This window comes from Lygodium microphyllum, chromosome 17, assembly GCF_053477565.2.
Source record: "Lygodium microphyllum isolate KBCC chromosome 17, Lygodium_microphyllum_v1.1.10, whole genome shotgun sequence".
Lineage (NCBI taxonomy): Eukaryota > Viridiplantae > Streptophyta > Polypodiopsida > Schizaeales > Lygodiaceae > Lygodium > Lygodium microphyllum.
This window is the reverse complement of record NC_141151.1, coordinates 97,593,724-97,613,927: the sequence shown is the minus strand read 5'-3', so window position 1 is coordinate 97,613,927 and position 20,204 is coordinate 97,593,724. Positions and strand designations below refer to the sequence as shown.

The window sequence follows — 20,204 nt, the reverse complement described above, 5'->3', positions numbered from 1 at the left end:
GACCTGATGGTCTGATGTAAGAAAATGTGAGACTTGTTTCCTTCCTGTATGGCTGGCCTGAAGGCCGGATGTAAATATTTCCAATATTAATATACTCTTATTCACGAAGAGAGAGAGAGAGAGAGAGAGATGAAATGAAATGATATATTGATGTTTGCAAAAGGCCAAAATGACCTATAAGTTACAAACATGTGATGATGGTATAACAATTTGAGCAAAATATATAGCATAAAGCAAAAGAAAAAGAAACTAACTAAAGCTATGTGTAACACATAGAACTCTATCTAGTAACAATGAGCTTACGATGGTACAATCTCATGTGGATATGGAGAGCTAGCTCTAGCTAGTGCGATAATCTCTTGTATTCGTCGATGAAGGTGTCATTGACGTCTATGTTGAGGCCTAGGACGTTTCGATCAGCTCAGTTGAATGGCTTGATCAAGTAGTATTCCCTGTCTGTGTGTGGGTTGTGAGAGAGTCTCCTGTATGCGTTGGGGCTATAAGTGTACTGAGGTCTCTTAGTTCTCTCTTGCAAAGAAGTCTGTGATTTGCCTCTGTGAAGTGTCTTGGCGTCCTATAGCAGCTATATCCTTGAGGAGCATGTCATGGAGCTGTCGTAGCCCATGGCTGAATTTCAGGACATGCTGAGATAGGCATGCCCGATTTGGGTAGAGGTGGTGGATTTTCCTGCGCATCTTTGGAGACTCCTCCCTATGGTACTGAGAACCCTTGGTGAGGTTTTGGTGCAACCTCAGCTGGCTTCTCGCAACAGGAACATGGCATGTATGCTGTGGGATACAAGCAAACCTCGTCCGACAAAAAATTGTTTTGAAGTTCTAGGCTTACAAACGTTGGTGTATGAGTTGAAATGGGGTACTTTTGCAGGACACTGTTTCAGATGTGGCTGGTTGGGCCATTTCGTTTCAGAATGTAGGGCCCTATGGATCAAGATATGGAAATGCAAGACCACCACCCTCAGCATATGATTCAGCAAACAACACTTGATCTAGAGCAGCTTCTCCAACAAGATTGTGAGGAAGGCAAGAAGAATGACCTGCAAGAGGGTGGGGAGCGTCCTTCGACTGTGGTTGGGTGGAATTTGTCTCCTTGGGAGGATTCTTGGGTCACTGTGGTTGGTCGTAATACTAGGCAAGATTCTCGATTGAATCCTGCCCATCCTTCGCCACCCCCAATCACTCAGACCTTCCAACGCAGAGGTAGGGGTTTTTATATGAAACCTCAATCTTTGCGTACTCTAGCAGTGGAAGATAGGACTTCTGATTCAGCCTTGCGATTCGATGCTCGTGGAACGCTTGTGCCCCCTCGGGACGTTTTCCACTCCCAGCAATTGTGGTTTCCTTCTCGAGCTTCGATTGCAGGTCCAAAGAGGGCACATCTTGTAGATGTTATACGTACTGAAATGGAGAGATTCCAGGTTGCCAAGTCTATTGATGTAAAAGGGAAAGGGAAAGCACTAGTTCAGTAGTTTTTCTTATTTTCTGATTGATCATGAAACTTGCTTTGTGGAATGTGAAAGGTATTTCTTCGGGCAGCAAGTAGTATCGGTTGTGGAAAGTTGTGCTTGCCGGAATTTGGGATTTTTTTTGTGCTGTGGAGCACAAACAACATTCTTTGGCTGGATCTTCTTATGTGTATAAGGATTATGCGGTCTTTTTTAGTGGTCGCGCTCCACATAAATTGGCAGTTATGTTGGCTGTCAAATCCTTCTTGCAACCAGCTTTGGTTTCTCAAGATACTTGCGGCTGATTTCTGATCCTGGAAATATGTTATGAAGGGGAGGTTTTGTGGATTGTAGGTGTGTATGCTCCTTCTAATGCAAGGGATCGTCGTCAGCTTTGGGATGACTTGCACTGCCTTCCCTTGGCTCGTCAAGGCTTTCTTATGGGTGATTTTAATGCTTGTGTTTCTGCAGATCAGGCGGCCTCTCCGCATTCGGTTATGGATGGTCCTTAGCGACAGGCTTGGGATGCGCTTGCAGCGGCATCTTTGAAACAGGACATGTGGTCTTGGATGTATCCATCACAAGCCGGATATACTTATCGCTCTTTTCAGCATCCAAATACTTGGGCCAGACTGGATAGGATCTACATCTACCAAAGTGATTCCTTTCTTCCTGCAGTCATTGAGATGTGGGTGGAAAGACAACATGTTCTATCAGATCATTACCCTTTGGTCCTGGAAATGAGCCAGAGGCCTATTCATGCATTCAAGGCTCTCCTTGCCCATTTGCCTCTTCGGTTTAATCCATCTTTTTTGCAGCAAAATCAGTTTTTGGAAGCTGTTCAGCACCTGATAACTTCTTTTAGCTTGAAGGTTCTATCTAGAGGGATGGAAGCATGGGCAGTTTTTAGGGATAATGCGTGAGCGTTATCCCGACAATATGGTATTCAGCATGCTTCCTCGTTTCGAGCTGAATTGCAACATGCTTAAGCTTTATTATCTCATTCCTTGTCTTTGTGTCAGATTGGGGATTTCGATGATGACTTGCTCACTTGCATTGAATGTCTCAAAGGCAGGGTCCAATCTCTTTAGGAAGAGGAGTATGCAAAATACAAATTGTTAGCCAGAGCCGAAGCTTTACATGATAACAATTGTCAAACTCATCAATTTTTTTCTCGTTTGCATTAGAAATATGTCCGGGAAAATATTGTGCGCTTAAAGGATGGGCAAGGTGATATGGTGATTGATCCTACCTCCATTATTCGGATGATTGTTGACTTTTATAGGGCCTTGTTGGGTCCGCAAGGAATTATTTGGGATGTTGTTCTCTCTGCTCGAACATACATTTGTGATCTGGTTAGTAATCAGGTCAAACAAGAATGGGTGAATTTAATGGAGGCCGATATTTCTGAAGAGGAAGTGGAAGAAGTGCTGTCTCACTTGCCTCGAAGGAAAAGTCTAGGCTGGGATGGGCTTCCTAATGAGCTGTTTTCAGCCAATGTGCAATTGCTTAAGGACCCATTAACTTGATTGTGTTAGCGGGTGTGAAACTCGGGTATGATGCCTTTAGATTGGAAGATTGCAGTCATTAGGTTGTTTCCCAAAGTTCCCTCTCCGACCTCTTTGAAACAATGGAGACCTATTTCAGTTATGGGATTGCTATATAAAAGCTTCTCCAAGATTATTGCCAATAGATTACAGAAAGTATTTCTGCACTTCGTTCATCCACGTCAATACGGTTTCATTAAAGGTCAGAATATAATGCACAACATTTTGAATGTCTAGCTAGGAATCGATTATGCCGAAGCTTCTAGCCAACAGGTTGTTATGCTTCAGCTGGATATTGAGAAGGTATTTGATCATGTTAGTTGGTCATTTTTACGACAGTTGATGTCTACAATGGGTTTTGGGCCCCGTATGGTTTCTCTAGTTGATACCATCAGTCAGGGTGCTATGACCCATATTGCTCTTAATGGAGGGATTATAGAGGAAATGGCCTTATCTCGGTCTCTTCGGCAAGGCTGTCCACTCAGCCCCTTGTTGTTTGCTTTGGTAACTCACCCGATGCTCTCATTATTGGATAAGTTGGTAGCTCAAGGTGAGATAGTTGGCTTATCTCTTCCTAGCGGTGATCGGCTGGTGGGTCAATCTTTGGCAGATGATTCCTTCATGTTTTTCAAGGCGGATCATATTAATGTCATTTGGGCAATGGTGGCCTGCAACCTTTTTGCTTTGGCATCAGGTCTTCACATTAATACTCAGAAATCCACCCTTATCTCTTGTACGGAGAATGATTTGCAGGCCTTGGGATGGAATGGAATTGTGATCTCGAGGGACAATATAACCAGACACTTGGGGATATCCTATTGGGGTAGAGGTTGCTCCCCGTGCCTTGTTGGATTGGATGGCATCCCGAATTCATGACAGGTTCATGTGCTGGAAATCTCAGAGTAGGCCTCTACATGTTAGGCTAAAAGTGGCTCAATGCATTATGAGCAGTATGATTTCGTTCTTTCTGCCATTGCTGCCTTGGACTAAGAAGTCCCTTTTGGATTTGGTCTAGCCTATCAGATTTATGCTGTGGAAAAAGAAAGGCAATCGTTTGGGGCAGGTATGGATCTCTTGGCAGCTTGTGACCACTCCGAAAAGGATGGGGGATGTAGCTTTTTTGGATATTAATTTACATATGCCTGCTTTGAGGTTGTCCCTTTTGCAGAGTATATGTATTCAGTGTCATTCTTGGTCAGATATTGCCAAATTCTTCATAGAAAAGACTGGCATCTCTCATGGAAGCACGATTATTCATGCTTCTTGGTGGCATGCGCTTAATTCTGCGAGACCTATAAAGGTCTCCCAGTCTTTTCTCCTTTCTCATTTAATTGCTTCCTGGCAAGAGATGCTTTGTTTTGCAGTCTGGCGTCCTCCGGATATTTGTTGCAAGGAGAAATACTAGGTTCCTCAAGGTTGTTGGATTATTGGCCACAGAAAGATTTGTAGCGAGACAAGTTTAATCAGATGGCTAGGTTAGGGTTGAAGATAGTCTGTGATGGTGTTATTCCTGGGCAGTCCCGCCTTTATTCTTTTAGGCGCATTCGTCAGTACTTTAGGGTGCCTCGTGGATACAGGGACATTTGGTCATCAATACAAGATTGTCTTCAGATGTTCTCTCCTTTGCCTTCGTTACAACCATTGCATCCGTGGCGTGACTGGTAGTTTGTGCTTCTTGATGACTTTCAGAAAAGGTCAGCTAATCAGATATATCATCAGATGGTGGAAGCTAAAAGATGGGTCACAAGGAAGGTTAATAAGCTCTGGCATCTAAGGGATAGCAAAAAGAAGTGGCGGGAAAGATTTATCCAGCTTTGGAAGTCTAAGGTTCCGTATCAGGGTAAAGTGTTCATGTGGAGTTTGCTCATTGGGAGTTTTCCAACGGGAGAAGTGCTCTGTGTCGAAAGATCTCTGCTAGGCGTTGTGTTTTCTGTACTACATGTGATAAGACATTGCTTCACCTCTTTGTCTCTTGCCCTGCACCATCATGAGACTTTTTGAATCCCTCGAGATTAAAGGATCAGCTTTTGACGAGACTACATCTCAGAGAGCCCATCCTTGCCCTTGATTCTAATTTTCCTTGGTAGGATTGGAACCTTGCAAGTGGACTCCATTTGGAAAAGGCTTTGGCTAATCAAGTGTGTGACCTTATGATTAAGGGCCACTAGTGGCTGGTCGCTAAGGCCAATATTGTTTGGGGCATGCATAAATCCTAGGATTGGTGGAAAATGACTATCATGGAGGGTTGGTTCAATAAGACTTCGTACAAATGTAAAGTCTTCCTTTGGCGTGTCATGATTGGTGGGCTGCCTTTTGCTGTGGCATTAGCAAAACGCCGCATTTCCAACAGTAACAGTTTTTCCTATCTCACCAGTGCAAAATCTTCCTGCCACCATTTTCTTTTGTGCCCTTTGGCACGGAAAATCCGGTTCTTGTTGTTTGCCATTTGGAGTGTTGTGGTTGACATGTCATTGTGTCCCTTTGAATGGGTCTTTGCGCACCCCGAATACCGTACTCTGGCACAATTGCATTTGAAGATTCTGTTTCCTTTCCTCCATTTTTGGGGTTGGTGGCACAATCGGTTAATTTGGAATGCTTTTGTTTTTGATTTGGGGTGTAGAGACACCTTGCTAAATTGAAAGGTCTCCAACATTGGTAGTTGGACCTTATTTAGGACACTGATTTCCTTTCTAGGGAGGACTAGGTCCCTTGGCATACAACGACAACTTCATAGATCTTTTCATGAAGGCTCTTCCTTGACCAAAGTTCCAAGCTTTTTGGCAAGCCTTGAACTTGATTCCATTTGTTCCATGATTCTATCATACTTTGTATTATTATAGGTTGGTGCATCCACTTGGATGAGTTTGCAATATGATAACCCTATATCTCATTATTATTTTCTAGGATTTTTGTTATTTTTCCTAGATCAGTCGACTCCCTCCTTCGAGAGGGATTAGTGGCCTAGCTCATTGGCTTCTCGTTGATACCCTTGATCCTTGTTTCAAGCTTCCTATGCTTTTAAACTATCATTAAAACAATACTTATACCTAGTATTCTAGGACTCTAGGTGACACTAGGGTTAGAGTTTCATATGATAGTTAAGTCATTTTAGGGTTAGGTTTTACTATAAAATGACACTTTGTACATTCCTAGCACACAAGTAGGGCATTATTCATAGTGGTCACCTTGAGCATTGTATCCTTTGTCATTCATTAATACATTGCTGTTCAGTTGGTGACTAAGTATCGTTGTGCAGCTTCTCTACATCTAGGCCAAGAACATGCACCTAACCCCCTAGAAAATCCCCCTAGGATTCAACTTGCACACGAGAATCGACACAAGCCAAACTCACAATAAAAGGGATTGGATATCGAGCTAGCCATAGAGCCAAAGAGGCTCACCCTCGAGTGTGGGAGTTAGTAGTACTTCGGGTCATGATCGCATCCCAAGGGTTGGTGTCCCATACTACTATCCCATACCACCACCATTAATGAGATAAAGGCGTACCTGTCAAACGTGAACCATCATGGTTTCGTGTGAGCAAAAGTTGTTTTGTGCACCTTATTGAATCTTGTGTCCAATTATAGATTGACACTCTAATACCAATGAAATGTCCCTCTGGGATTCAACTTGTACACAAGCTAAACTCATAATAGAAGGGATTGAATATCAGACTTACCTCCCAATCATAGAGTGAAACAGACTCACCTTGGAGCTCGGGAGCTAATAGCACTTTGGGTCACGACCGTATCTCAAGGGTTGGTGTTCCATACCACCAGCCCACACCAGGATCATCCTGGTGTAGGGAAGTGTTGGCCAATGGACCAAGAGTACAAGAGTGGTGATCACACAATCCATATGCACAATAGGGCCTTGAGTCTAAATAGGACTCGGTTGCCCTAACCTTGAAGTGTCCTTAGTGCATTTGCACTAAGTCACTTCATAACTAGCATGACCAATGTTACTAGTGTCCGTTTGGATGTCTAGGGACATAACACACATCGTCCCTCCCTACTGTCCTATCAATTCAATGTCCATCTGCTGCATATGAATTACACCCTCAACTCAATGCTGAGCCTTTGAAGATGAACTCCAAGCAAATCCTTTGCAAGAGTTGTGGTAAGGGTATCTGATTCATTCTCCTTTATTAGACAAGATATGAGCTCTATTATACCATCCTCAATCAAATCATTTATATAGTAATATTTAATCTCTATATATTTGGTGTACACATGGAACATTAGATTTTTGGTAATGGCAATGTAACTTTGGTTATCACATCTTAGCATAGTTGAATCTTTATCCTATACTCCCATATGCCATAGGATCCTTCTGAACCATACCACTTCACATTTAACAAAACAAACTACCTTGTACTTTACTTCAATAGAAGACAATGTCATTGTTGATTGCTTTTTACTAATCCAGGAGAAGATTCGTGAACCCAGAGAAGAACAATATTTGGAAACTAATTTCCTGGAATCATTGTCTTCTAGTCAACTCGAGTCACCCTTCCAACCAAATAAGTTCTAAAATTGTATATGGTACTATAGTCAAGGGTTTCCTTCAAATAACTAAGCACCCCAATCCTAACTTTCCAATGATTCTAATGGGTTTTAGTTATTATTCATCCCCTTGTGTGAAAATACATTATTCAATGCAAAGGTGCGTATTTAGGTATGAACATCTTTTACACCACTTAGCATTAAATAAGGGTCAAAGGTATAGGTGGATATCTTAACCTATATATTTAGGTTGTATCACTTGTATATCATCTCACTTATTATTATCAATCTTGTCTTTCAATTTTTGAGTTCTCTCTCTCTCTCTCTCTCTCTCTGATTTACTTATGTCAAGTGTAGGGCAATCTAGGCTATAGTTGGAGGGGGGTAGTTTGTCAATCTGTAGCCCATGTAAAATCATCCATGTACTCATTTGAGCATACCAACAATGTCTATCACCATTTGCTGCTAGCTGTCTAGAAGAGACGAGGGATAGCCATGGGTATTTATCTTGGGGGAGCTCCCATAGTCTTTTCTAGTTCTAGATAAGAAACACACCATCATTGTATGTATTGCTTTGGTTTCCTAGGCCATATTGGCCTTTAAGAGAGGTTAATATAATCTTTCTTTCTTTCTCTCTCTCTTGTTGTCTTTAGTTGATCCTTAAATTGATCATCAAATTTCTTTCTCTCTTATTGGTCATCAACTTCAAGGGGCCTAGAAGTATTTGTATTGGACATTTCTATTGTATTGACTCTCGTGAGGATTTGGATATACTCTTCATGGGGATAGTAGAGATTACAAGGTGACTCTAAGTTTACGATGAGGAGGAGAGGGGCTTTTCTTATCATCTAGGATATATGCATATTATTTGATGTAGAGTTGTACATAGTTTGGCATTATCAACTACTCAAGTGGTTTTTCACCTAGTTATTGTACTAGATTTCTTTTAGTTTCATGGAAGCTTTATAGGGCCATTTTGTATTTGTATGTATAAAGGCCAACATAGTATATACAACAATTATAATATTCATGTGTTTTCAAAATATACTATTTCAAGAAAATGAAGAAAAAAGAACATTGAAAGTTGAATATGACAATTATTTTATAGCCACGGAAACGTAAAAGTGGTGATGGCCAGATATAGGGTTTAAGGCTAGCAAAACAACCCCTGCTCGCTCGAAGAAATGTGTTTCTACTCAACCCAAGTCCCTTAGGGAGGAGCTCAATTACAATGAATCTGAGAGCGAGAAGACGCAATTCTTACTCTCACAAAGTTGTAGATATATACGTGCATTACTTACTATGCAATAACGAGAATTGATTTCTTTATAGGATTTGAGTAAAAAGAGGAAAAATTGGGCTTTCTCCATTGTAGATTAGTAATATATCAATATTGCTTGCTTTTTGTTGGTGAAATGGAAGGAGAGCACGAGGAGATACTGAATGAATTTACAAATTGCTATTCTGTAAAATAACAACGAAAGAAGAGGGAATATTGGGGTATTCGATGATGATGGAGTGGAGGATGATGATGAAGATTGATGGGGCCAACTTGAGGCTATCTTCAGTTGTTATGTGTACAAGAGTTTACAACCAAGAAAATTAATGTAGAATAAGGAAGAACTAGCTCTCTTTATATGAGAAAGAGGTGAGCTAGTGAAAAAAGGAAACGTGAAGTGGCGCAATGTAAAAGTCTTGCTACATGTTATGAGGTGTAACAAGTGTTAGGGCACTTAAAAGCTTGTTTGACAAGTATCTAGATTCTTGTCTCTTCGTTATGGCCTTGCTTTTTGGACTTAGTATTGTTAAGAATAGAAACAATCAAATTTAGTAAGCATTGCTAGAACATAAGACTTACTTTTTTTAAAGTGTCATTCCTATTTTTTAGGACTAGCATCTTTAAGTGAATCCCAGGCTCCAAAAATTTAGGGATCCATTGGATTTAGGGAACCCCTCAATGTGGGTGTCATGTGAAAGCTCTTTTCAAATACATCACTAGAAATGAGGTTGGAGTCTTCATATGAGTTTTCTATGCAAAGATATGTGTAATTTAGACTTTCAACCTATGCAAAGTTATGTGCATTTTAGGCTTTTAGCCTACACATGCACATTATACAAACATTTCATGATCTTGCCATCTTGTTGATTGTAACTAACTATTTTGGCAGATCTAGCCCACACTTCAAGGCATTATTCCTCTTTGTGTGTGAGTTTGACCTTGATATGCTTGAGTTTCGGTCATAGGTATCCATAGAGATGGAAATGTGTACTATATTTTCTCTAATCTAGTGCATGGTCCACCATGACTATGACCACTCATTAGTTGCCAGCTCTAATGGAATTTTCTAGGTATCTAGTAATTACAAAGGAAACAAATTCAGTCGATAATTAGATACACAAATGAAAATTCATTTTTTGTCATCTTGAAATAGTATGTTACCTTAGGATATTTATCTCTGAGGTTATCTTTAGACGAAAACCTGTTTAAGAATAGCCACTTCAAAATAAGGTACAAGCAGAATGCAATAGACGCTGGGTACTTCTTGAGGAGCACGGATTATATGACAAATATTCCTTGGTATGGCTACCAAAAACCTTATCATCCAGTCCATCACAACCAATACAATTGAGAATACACCAACTTGCAAGGAGAAGATACCTGGGGCAATGAAGAGCTCCAACCCCTTGCAATTTATAAAGAGTGGATATCTAGAGGCTTCTTGGAGGGCAGTGGTCCTATGGCAAAACCCTTGGAAATGGCTATTGAAGGTATGGAGTGCCCTCAATAATGGGCCTAGTAACCCTTACAATAGAAGCTGCAATTCTCAACAGGAAAAGAGGCTCAAGATCCCAAGACAACTACAACTGCTAATAAGTTTTGGGTTCCTATTACCAGCTGAAAATGCAGATCCATGAACTGCTAAAAAACAAACATGGGTACCAAATTATGTTTTGAAAAGCAAGCATGATCAATCACCTTAGCCTAGGCTGCCTAGCATCACAATGTGGCAGATAATTTTTATTTAAATTAAATTAAGTAATGGCAAATCCTTTTGGTATATGCATTGTGGTGATGGAAGTCTTCTTTAACTAATACACATGCACATTCAGGTCTTCTTTCATCTTGGTTAAGATGTTTATTGTTTTCAGGCAGATCTATAGCTAGTTGACTGCAAAAGCATTCATGACTAGGAGTATATAAGCAATGTTGCATAAAAACATGTTTCATATAGGTAGGAAATGTATGGAAGATTTCTTACTTAAAGAATACATTCTGTATCTAACTAGTTAACATTTTTTTGAAACATGTTTTTACACCTTTACCTTGGAATTGTTACTTGTTATATGTTCCCGCAGGGCTATTCACATATTCTCAGTAGTTTCCTACTATTCATATTTTTGGTGTATAGTTGTAGCTGGCTTGATCAGGAGTCATGATTGATGGATAAGATTCTTATGATTTGTGAACCTTACATGTTGCTCCCGGATGTATATATTTTGGAGTCTAATTTAGAGATCAATGTTTGCTCTTTTATAATTTTGCATTAAACTGGTTGGTTTCTTTTCTTGGAAAAAAGAACTTGTTTGTTTGTGTTTGTAAAGTTTTATGAAACCATTTATGTATGAAACCCCTATGAAAGCTCCTGTTTCCAGAGCTCCTGGCTACACCATGCATGAGGTTCTGTTTTACCAACAATGTGAGTAAGTTGATTAAGGCGTAACTGATTCACATATATTATCACATATTGTGCATGGATATACTAAATGCAAGACAATCAAATAATTTCTCACATTCTAGAACTTGGAAAAGAAAAACAGAGGATCTTGAGGGTTTCTAATTTTACCTTTTTTGAATAGTATATTCTTCCTTATCAATGGCCATGGGATACATCTCTGCTGCTTGGTGGGCTTCTGAGTGCAACTGATCCAGTGGCGGTGGTTGCTCTTCTTAAGGAGCTGGGTGCCAGTAAAAAGTTAAATACTTTAATTGAGGGAGAGTCTCTCATGAATGATGGGTATGCCAATTCTCAGACTTCATGTTTGGTATTTATGCAGTTTTTGCGATGATAATTTTACCAATATTAAAAAAATCTAAATTACTAACAATCAGCTTTTTGAATGAGTTAGTATCCTTCTTATTTACCAATAGATTGCTGGCACAGTATACAGACAAGGAAATGTGTGTTTTTGATGGGTTCTAATGTTGAGTTTACTTTTTGGACTTGTGACAGAACTGCAATTGTTATATTTCGACTGTTTCTACAAATAGTCTTGGGTCAGAGTTTTAATGCAGCAACTGTAGTCACCTATTTATGTAGGGTGGCATTTGGAGGGTAATATTCTCTTACTTTGGAATTCCAGCATGAAAATTTTGGATCGTCTGCTTGAATTGATTTGTTTCTGCAGGATAGCACTAGGACTTGGATTTGGACTAGTATCTGTGCTCTGGTCAGCTACAATCTTCAATGACACAGTTATTGAAATTACGCTCACATTAACAACGAGCTACATTGCATATTATACTGTATGTGTGCTCATGCTATGTTCCAGAAGGCTTTTAAATTATGAGTTTGAAGTAACTGTTTAGTTTTGATTTAACACTTGTTCTTCAGAAATAATGAGGGAGGGTTAGCAAAATGCCCTTATATTTTATGGAAATGCCCAAAATACCCCCAAATTCTTTAAAATTACCAAAATACCCTCATACATTTGTTGGTTCAACTGTCCTGAAAACTTGCTGATTGCTATTTATCTCCATGAATGATGAACCTTTTCAAGTCATTAGTGCAAAGTACCATAAAGAATCTCATTCTCCTGCATTCATGGAACACAAATGACCTCAGATTTGCAAAATATGATGTATTGAGAAATAATTTTCATAAAAGTTATGAGGGGCATATTTGGAATTCTACTAAAATTTGAGGGGCATTTTGGAGATCTCAAGGAAAATGGAAGGTATACATTGGAGATTTAGACTAAATATGGGGATCTTTTTTGACAATTTCTGAAAATTCAAAGACATTGGTAATTTCCTCAAAACGAGGAGTATTCTGATACTTTTTCCAAATCTTAGCTTTTATTTACTTGAAAATTTCCAACATAGATTTTTTCCCTCTTCTCATGCCTATATTTTCTGTTCTTTGTAGGCATGCCATATAGTAATTTATTTGAGGATTGGTTTCTCCAAGCTCCATTTTGGCACCCTTTTTAGAGCTGACGGACTAGTTGATTTTCTGGTCAAACCAGCTTATGGTTGACCTGCCCTGGTCTTCGCTAATTATGAAGGGCAGTTTCAGAGCATAGACTTTATCCTTTCTAATGGACCTAAGTTTCTTGTGATATGCATCTTAATAGCTGATCATGCTTGCTGGTGCAGTTGTTAGAATTGGTCAATTATGGGTAGTGTCCAATGTAATTTGTGTGGTGTCGACACTTAATAAAGTATCAAAGTATAGTGTGCCTAGGACTTTAAAAGTATTGACACTAGACACGAGAGTTAAATTAACTCTAGTTGAGTTAGGGATAGGTCTAACTTACTTAAGACCTATTATACTTTCATTTTATCATTCTAGTACTTGTATCTTTTGAGTGTGGGACTGCTGCCCACTCTTGCTCACTCTCATGTATTCACACACACACACATACACTCTCTCTCTTCGTCCTTTTCCAATAGTTAGTATTAGAGCTAGACATGTGGGTTCTGTCTCACCACCGCTCAATCAATGGCATCCACGTGAAGTTCATTCAGCTGATAAAGAAATAGGAGTTGTTGTTTTGGAGGGAGGAGTCGCTGTTTTGAAAGAAAAGTTGTTGTTTTGAAGAGGGAGTTGCTGCTATTTCAGCTTGCACACAATCCCGTAAGTAGTCTTCCGTGAAGTCTTGCACACATAGCCTCTCTTAGCCTTGCTCATAATATTCTCAGCTATGCCTACCATTTTTTGTAGATTTGAAAAAAGAATGCAAATACCCTAATTTTTGAATTTGGGGGTTTTCAAAAATTTGTGCAATTTCTTATCCATTGTGCTCGTTTCATTCCTAATTTCAAAGAAATTTTCAATTTCTCTAACTTAGTGCTAAGAAATTTGGGGGTTTTAACAGACTTGTCCAATTTTTGAAATTTCTTTGAGGAAATTTAGGGCTCTTGCCCAATTTGAGCTCCGTGCATGAATCTCCACTAAAGTTGTCAACATTACGCAAATTTTTTGACATAGGTGCGAGAAATTTGCAGCTTTTTTGATTCTTGGATCCAATATGCATCTTGAGGAGCATTAAAGTTGTTGATTACTATTTGTGCATATCCCAAGGTGACATTTCATCGAATTTTTGGTTGTAAGTTAAAAATTTCTTGAAATTTCATTGGACAAATTTGGGGCTACCCATCCTCGGTATATTTGCTTCAGCATGTTAGAGGACGTGGGATTCAAAGGATGCACACACTTTGTCATTGATTGCCTTGTCAATCAAGAGAGCTATTGTACCTTATATTTGGTAATGTAGGACCTCTAAAGTAGCTTGGGATGTCTTGGAAAGCATAGTTCGGAATGAGGCCAGAATCTCTTGTGAAGAGAATTGGTTTATGTACATATGGATAATGGTGACAACATGACTGAACACTTACACACTTGTGGGACTTCCATGAGCAAAAAATAAACTTAAATTTTAAAAAACTATAAATGATAAGACACATGTTTAAAGTGAAAATAGGCTACAACAATGCCATTACAAAATGAGATCAACGATCATACATGATACTGTATATATCAATAATCATACAACTGTTATAAGAGTCAGGAGTGAAATTTGCCAATTTGGATACAGTCATCAATGATACATCATCATTATCATCAGAGCGCTCATTAAGAGAGTCTGAAGATGACCCCTTAGCATTGGATGATGAGACACTCTCATACACATCCTCACTAATGAGGTCATCATCATCATTAAATGATGGCTCCCTAGGCAATGGCTATGTAATTGTAGGCAAGGGGGGAATGCCATCACCAGGCATGTGATGAGAGCTACTAGAGCCCCGCCTCACATATGTTTGCAAACCACTCGAACCACCCTCGTCGATCTCGGAGGGCGCCGAATGACCATGCCCCTGCTAGCAATTGTTGCAACTCGAACTCAAACTCGAACTCCCCGCCCACGAGTACGCTGACTGCGAGTATCACAAGTGTGTGTTGCTATGAGCTCTCTATAGAGCTCCATAAAGATCTCCTCCTCCTTAGTATCAACCTCTTGGTGTACATTCGGAAGAGTGTTGCCTGTCAACTTGAATGTATCAACATCTACCTACACAATGCTCATAACTTGACATAAGATTATAGAGACTAAATTGTTAACTTCTATAAAATTGAACAATGAAAACAACAAATTTAAACTTGTCTTAACCAAAACGATAAGTGTTTACCTACTTTGGACTACCCATGGTCATCATGGCCTTCATCATGCTCAAGTTAGTGCGGCAATAAACTAGCTGCCCTAATTGTTGTGTGCTAAGCCGATTGCGAATCTTCATGTGAATGAGAGAATAGACACTCCAATTTCTCTCGCATGCATTCGAAGAGCAATGTTGAGCAAGGACTCTCATGGCCAAGGGCTAAAGAGCTTGCAACGCATATCCAAAATTCTGCCACCAAGAGAGGCATCACAAGTGACTCTCTTCTCCAACAAGTGGGAGAAGCAAAAGCCATATCCCTTCTCTAATCCGCATAGCATCCAAGCTCCTTTAGAACTGTGTTGTGGTTATACATGGGGACCACATGAGTGAGGTATGCAAGCTGGTCAAAACGGATCTCTCTATCATCCATGACTGCTTTTAGAGACTTGTAGGCTGGATGCAATAGTGTTGCAAATCCATGGATGGGCTTACGCATCCATGCCCATCTCTTCTCTGCTATGTCAATGATGTGTATACTTTGTGACTCCGTGATCACCGTGCAAGCGTATACCTCGGCCCTCCACCAATGTTACTCTAAATAGCTGAATGAGAAGGCCCATGGTGGACCCCTTGTAATCACACATACGTAACACCCTATAAAAGGGAGTTCATGGCAATCCCAATCCCACGGACTCTTTGCCATAACTCCTCATCGAGGCACAAGCATTGCATGGCTTTCACGTCCTCTATCTCATGCTTATTCCACTCATTTCATAGAGTGGGCACCTCATAAAGACTCTCCAATAGTAACCACGTATAAGCAAAGCCTGTTGAAGAAGGCTTCTTTAACTCAAGCATGCTATGCTCACGATTCATCGCAAACACCTTCACCTTCACCGTGAAGAAGATGATAACTAATGTAGCCTTATGTACTGCCCTCTTCACCCATTTGAGCTTCTCAATATTCTCCACGAGTAAGTCCAAACAATGACTTGCACATGGAGTCCACACTATTGAAGGAAACTCTGCCTTCAGCCAACGGCTCATGCATCAACAATTGGATGCATTGTCGGTAACAACTTGCACCACATTTGATGGATCCACCTAGAACCGCATCATACACGGCATAAATTCAAAATTATGATAAGAAAAGCTTTGGGGGGACATGAATTAAAATTATAATAATGAAAGCAACAAATTTAAAATTTGAAAAGACAATGTATACCTCAATGATAGCTTGTGGAATGTGGCGGTAGATGAATGTGCTTGTCGATTTGTTTCCCCTCTTACTGGTGTCTACGGCCTGAAAAAAAAAAAGTGTTGAGTGGATATGAAACGAGTATGTTGATGGTGCCCCGTTTTCTATGGTCTCTCCATTTATGGGTGAGAATGGAGCAACCGTATTTTGTCCATACGGCCCAAATAGGATCAAGGGCTTTATCAATTCTCTCCTTCTCTTCATCAATCTTCTTCGTCCTCATGTCATTGTATGTAACACCGCTCTATTCTTCACATGGGCCAACATTGGCAATGGTTCTTACCATCTTTCTCCATTGCTCATGCTTTAGGACATTGAATGCAAGATTGCACTCAATCACCGTGCGTGCAATCTCAATGTCTGCTTGTTGTTGCCTTTCTCTAAGAAAGGCAACTAATCCAAGCATATGATTGGGAGCTTGAGAGAGAGAGGATTGCCTCTCTGGTGCCGCATGAGCCTCAAATCTTTGCCTTTTGCCAATGCTAGAGCCGGAAGCGGATGTGGAGTTGGCACCACCAATGGTGGAGGCCTCATCGCATCGGTTGAAGATATGCCTACATTTGAGGCTTCCGCACGAGTAGACATAGGTGTGGGTGCTGTCACCAATGCGGCAGTTCCTCCTCTAGGGGATCCCCCTCTCATCTTGGTGAGAATCTCCTCCACAATGTGTTGAGGGATTGCCTTGCTTGTGGCAACTTGGCCCCTCGTCTTGGAAAGATGTTGGAGAAGTCGGGTCGCACCACTTGTGTAGTGCTTTCCGCAATACTTGCATGTCTAATGGTGGGATTTGGACTTCTTTGTGTCCTCCACATGGATGGTGTGCAAGTTGAAGGCCTTATGCTTCTTGTGTGTCATGATGTCAACTTCCAAGGTGTCAAGGCAAGGCTTGATGGAGAGAAGAGAGTCGAGACTTGTCACTCCGATCGGCGATCACGATGATGCTTGAAGAGGGAGGGGATGGGAGGAAGAAAGGAGAGTGAGAGCTTTAGAGGCTTGAAGACCCAAGAGGGATGGGGTGGGGAGATGATGCTTCAAGAGGGAGGGGATGGGGGAACTTGGAAGAACAATGAAGAGGGAGGGGATGGGAGGAAGAGGAGATGATGCTTGAAGAGGGAGGGGATGGGAGGCTGGGCTTGAATACAAGAGGGTGGGGATGAGCCTTGAGCAAAGAGTGAGACTAGAGTGTGCAAATGAGTCCCAAGTCCACAACCCGTCTCTTTTTGCCAAACACTGCTCTAGGCCCCTAGGAATATGCATCGAAATTGTGTTGCATAACCGGTTTTTGTTTGTAGGATGGGTGGCAAAAATGCACAAAAAATATTGTACAAATTGGTACGGTACCGTATGGGTATGTATGGTACGAACTTGTCTATATGTCATATGAAGGCAACTATGGTGATGTCCTTGAGGATCTTTTTCCACTTATATTGGGATTTGTGTCTATTGTAAATGCAGAAACAGATGCGTTACATCATACTTGCCCAAAATGAGACTCCGGCCGATCTATTTTTCCTAGGGTAGTGGATGACGTAGTTGTGCAAGAAAGGATTGCTATACATACAACCAAAACAGTCCCTAGATGGTTGTTAGAGACTCTTAAAGAGAGTCATATGAATACTTGTTTTGCCTCAATATACATGTTCTGGTGCTAGAAATGCAAGAGGGGCACATTCTATTGATGCATGCCATCTTATTGATGATGAGGAAGCATATGCTTTTGCTAGTTTTTAAGGATGCAGGACAGAATGTGCATTGGATGCAAGGCATGATTGATGAGATGCACTTTATTGAGTAGAATAATACTTGGAGTCTTGTTGACTTGCCTTATGGTAAAAAGGCCATTGTTGTACGTTGGGTTTACAAGTTGAAACGAAAATTTGATATGCTTGCAGGACAGGATGTGCATTGGATGCAAGGCATGATTGATGAGATGCGCTTTATTGAGTAGAATAATACTTGGAGTCTTGTTGACTTGCCTTATGGTAAAAAGGCCATTGTTGTACGTTGGGTTTACAAGTTGAAACGAAAATTTGATATACAAGGCAAGGTTGGTTGCAGAGGGATATTCTTTGAAAAAGTGCATTGACTATGACAAGACATTTGCTCCTACATCCAGGATGACTACCGTTACATGTGTGACTGCACATTTCAGTTGGGATGTACATCAATTGGATATAAATACATAATTTCTAAATGGAGATTTGGAAGAGAATGTAAATGTTGCACATCCTCCAAGGTTTTGTTATGCAAGGCCAAGAGTACAAGGTTTACAAGCTGAATAAAGCATTGTATGGCTTAAAATAGACTCCACGTGCTTGATATTCCAAGATGGTTGCATTTTTGACCGCACATAGGGGTTCCAAAACGGCCCAATTGAACCCACTCTCTACATCAAGAAGGTGTTGAGCTAAAAATGCATTAGCTTCACTTAAACAGCCCCAAAACATGCTTAATTAAGGAAGAAACCTTGTTTATTTAAAAAGAAATGCATTCCTAGAGCGTGTCTGTATCCCATAAGCACAAACCCACTTGGGAGGACCCATACTTTCTATAAATAGGTATGCTGCCCTCCATTCAGCCTTAATCTCGTATTTTCAGATTTTAGGTATTTCAGCTTCCTGTCCGCACCTCGGACACAGAGGACATCGCGGTCCAAGCTGGCCATTGCTGTCTACAACAATCTAGTGTTTGTTTCCAGCCTACCACAAACTATTCGGAGTTGATTTCAGCATGTTGACTGTTGTTGTTGTCTACAACAGTCTGGCGTTTGTTTCCAACCTACCACAAACTGTTCGGAGTTGATTTCAGCATGTTGATTGTTGTTGGTTTTTTTTTGCGTTTTTAGTATTTCTCTCTCTTGCAGCTTGCGTTTGCTGTTTTCTCTCTCTTGCAGCCGATGTTTTTAGTCAAACACTCTTCTTACCGGCGCTTTTAGTCTTTCTCTCTCATCACCTGCGTTTTTAGTCTTTCTCTCTCTCTCTCTCTCTCTCTCTCTCGTGCACTGCCGTCTACTTCAGATCCAGTCTTGCGTTCAACATTCGGAGACTGCCTTGGTGGGATTTGGGATCCGTTCGGAGTACAACACACTCTCTAGCTCATTATTTTTGCCCTGATCCTTGAGATATAGGAGTTCGAGGTACTGTATTCATTCACTACATAGTGTGTTTGCTGCATGAGCATTGTATATTCAATAGTCTTATCATTTCATTCATTCTCTGTTTAATTGTCTTTGAGCTACCCTAACCCCAATTGTATATTCAATAGTCTTATCATTTCATTCATTCTCTGTTTAATTGTCTTTGAGCTACCCTAACCCCAACTCTGTTCTTATATTAGTCAGTGCTTTGTCGTACAGTGTTATTTGTGTTTCTATGTTAGGGTATTTCTTTATGTGGTATTAGAATCGAGTTCTGTGAGAGAAACCTAGGCCTTGATTACAAAGCTCTACACAAGAAGTATGAACAACAGAAGGGTAGATGACTTCGAATACTACTTCCACACCGCTTCTCATATTGGAGCTAAATTCATCAAGGAAAAAGTCGGAGTGGGCCTCACAACTTGCTTCACAAGCTCTCGACATGGCCATATAGACATTGGACTACCATGGAGTTTACGACCTTACGAAATCACTACCGTTGAGTACGATCTTATTTTGTTGCATTGAGCCAAGCAGTAGATAAAAGGTAAGTCTAAATCTCACCCTTTAGATTCGGTGCACCGATCTACTGACCATGCAAGAAGGGCGAAATCTCCACTTAAGACTCGCCATCCATAAGTAAGGAAACTTGCATAGAAGATACTCTATCGCCTTGATACTTATTCTCTCTGGTGTTAGATATGTCTACCATTTCAGATTTTGTTAATGATGATTCCCGTTCTTCTATTGGTATGGATGATTTTCATGATGAAGAATGTATGCAAAACAATTTTTGGTTTACGAGTAATGAGAAAGACAGATATCCCTTATGAACTCAAGACTAGGCAAGCAGTTCAAACAAAAAACTATGAGTACTCTTTTCTTTTCTTTTTCTTCAAACGATTTTGTTTT

At 40.4% G+C, this 20,204-nt stretch overlaps 1 protein-coding gene across 3 annotated transcripts in view; it reads left to right on the top strand.

The window, feature by feature from the left end:
* The window catches only part of SOS1 (sodium proton exchanger, putative (NHX7) (SOS1)), a 214,738-nt gene that overhangs the window by 46,255 nt on the left and 148,279 nt on the right, over nt 1–20,204 (top strand). For all 3 annotated transcript variants that reach the window (XM_087697809.1, XM_087697807.1, XM_087697810.1), the window contains exons 6-8: nt 11,373–11,530; nt 11,747–11,848; nt 11,922–12,039. In XM_087697809.1, coding sequence (XP_087553935.1) covers nt 11,373–11,530; nt 11,747–11,848; nt 11,922–12,039 — 378 coding nt within the window. The remainder of the gene's footprint in view (nt 1–11,372; nt 11,531–11,746; nt 11,849–11,921; nt 12,040–20,204) is intronic.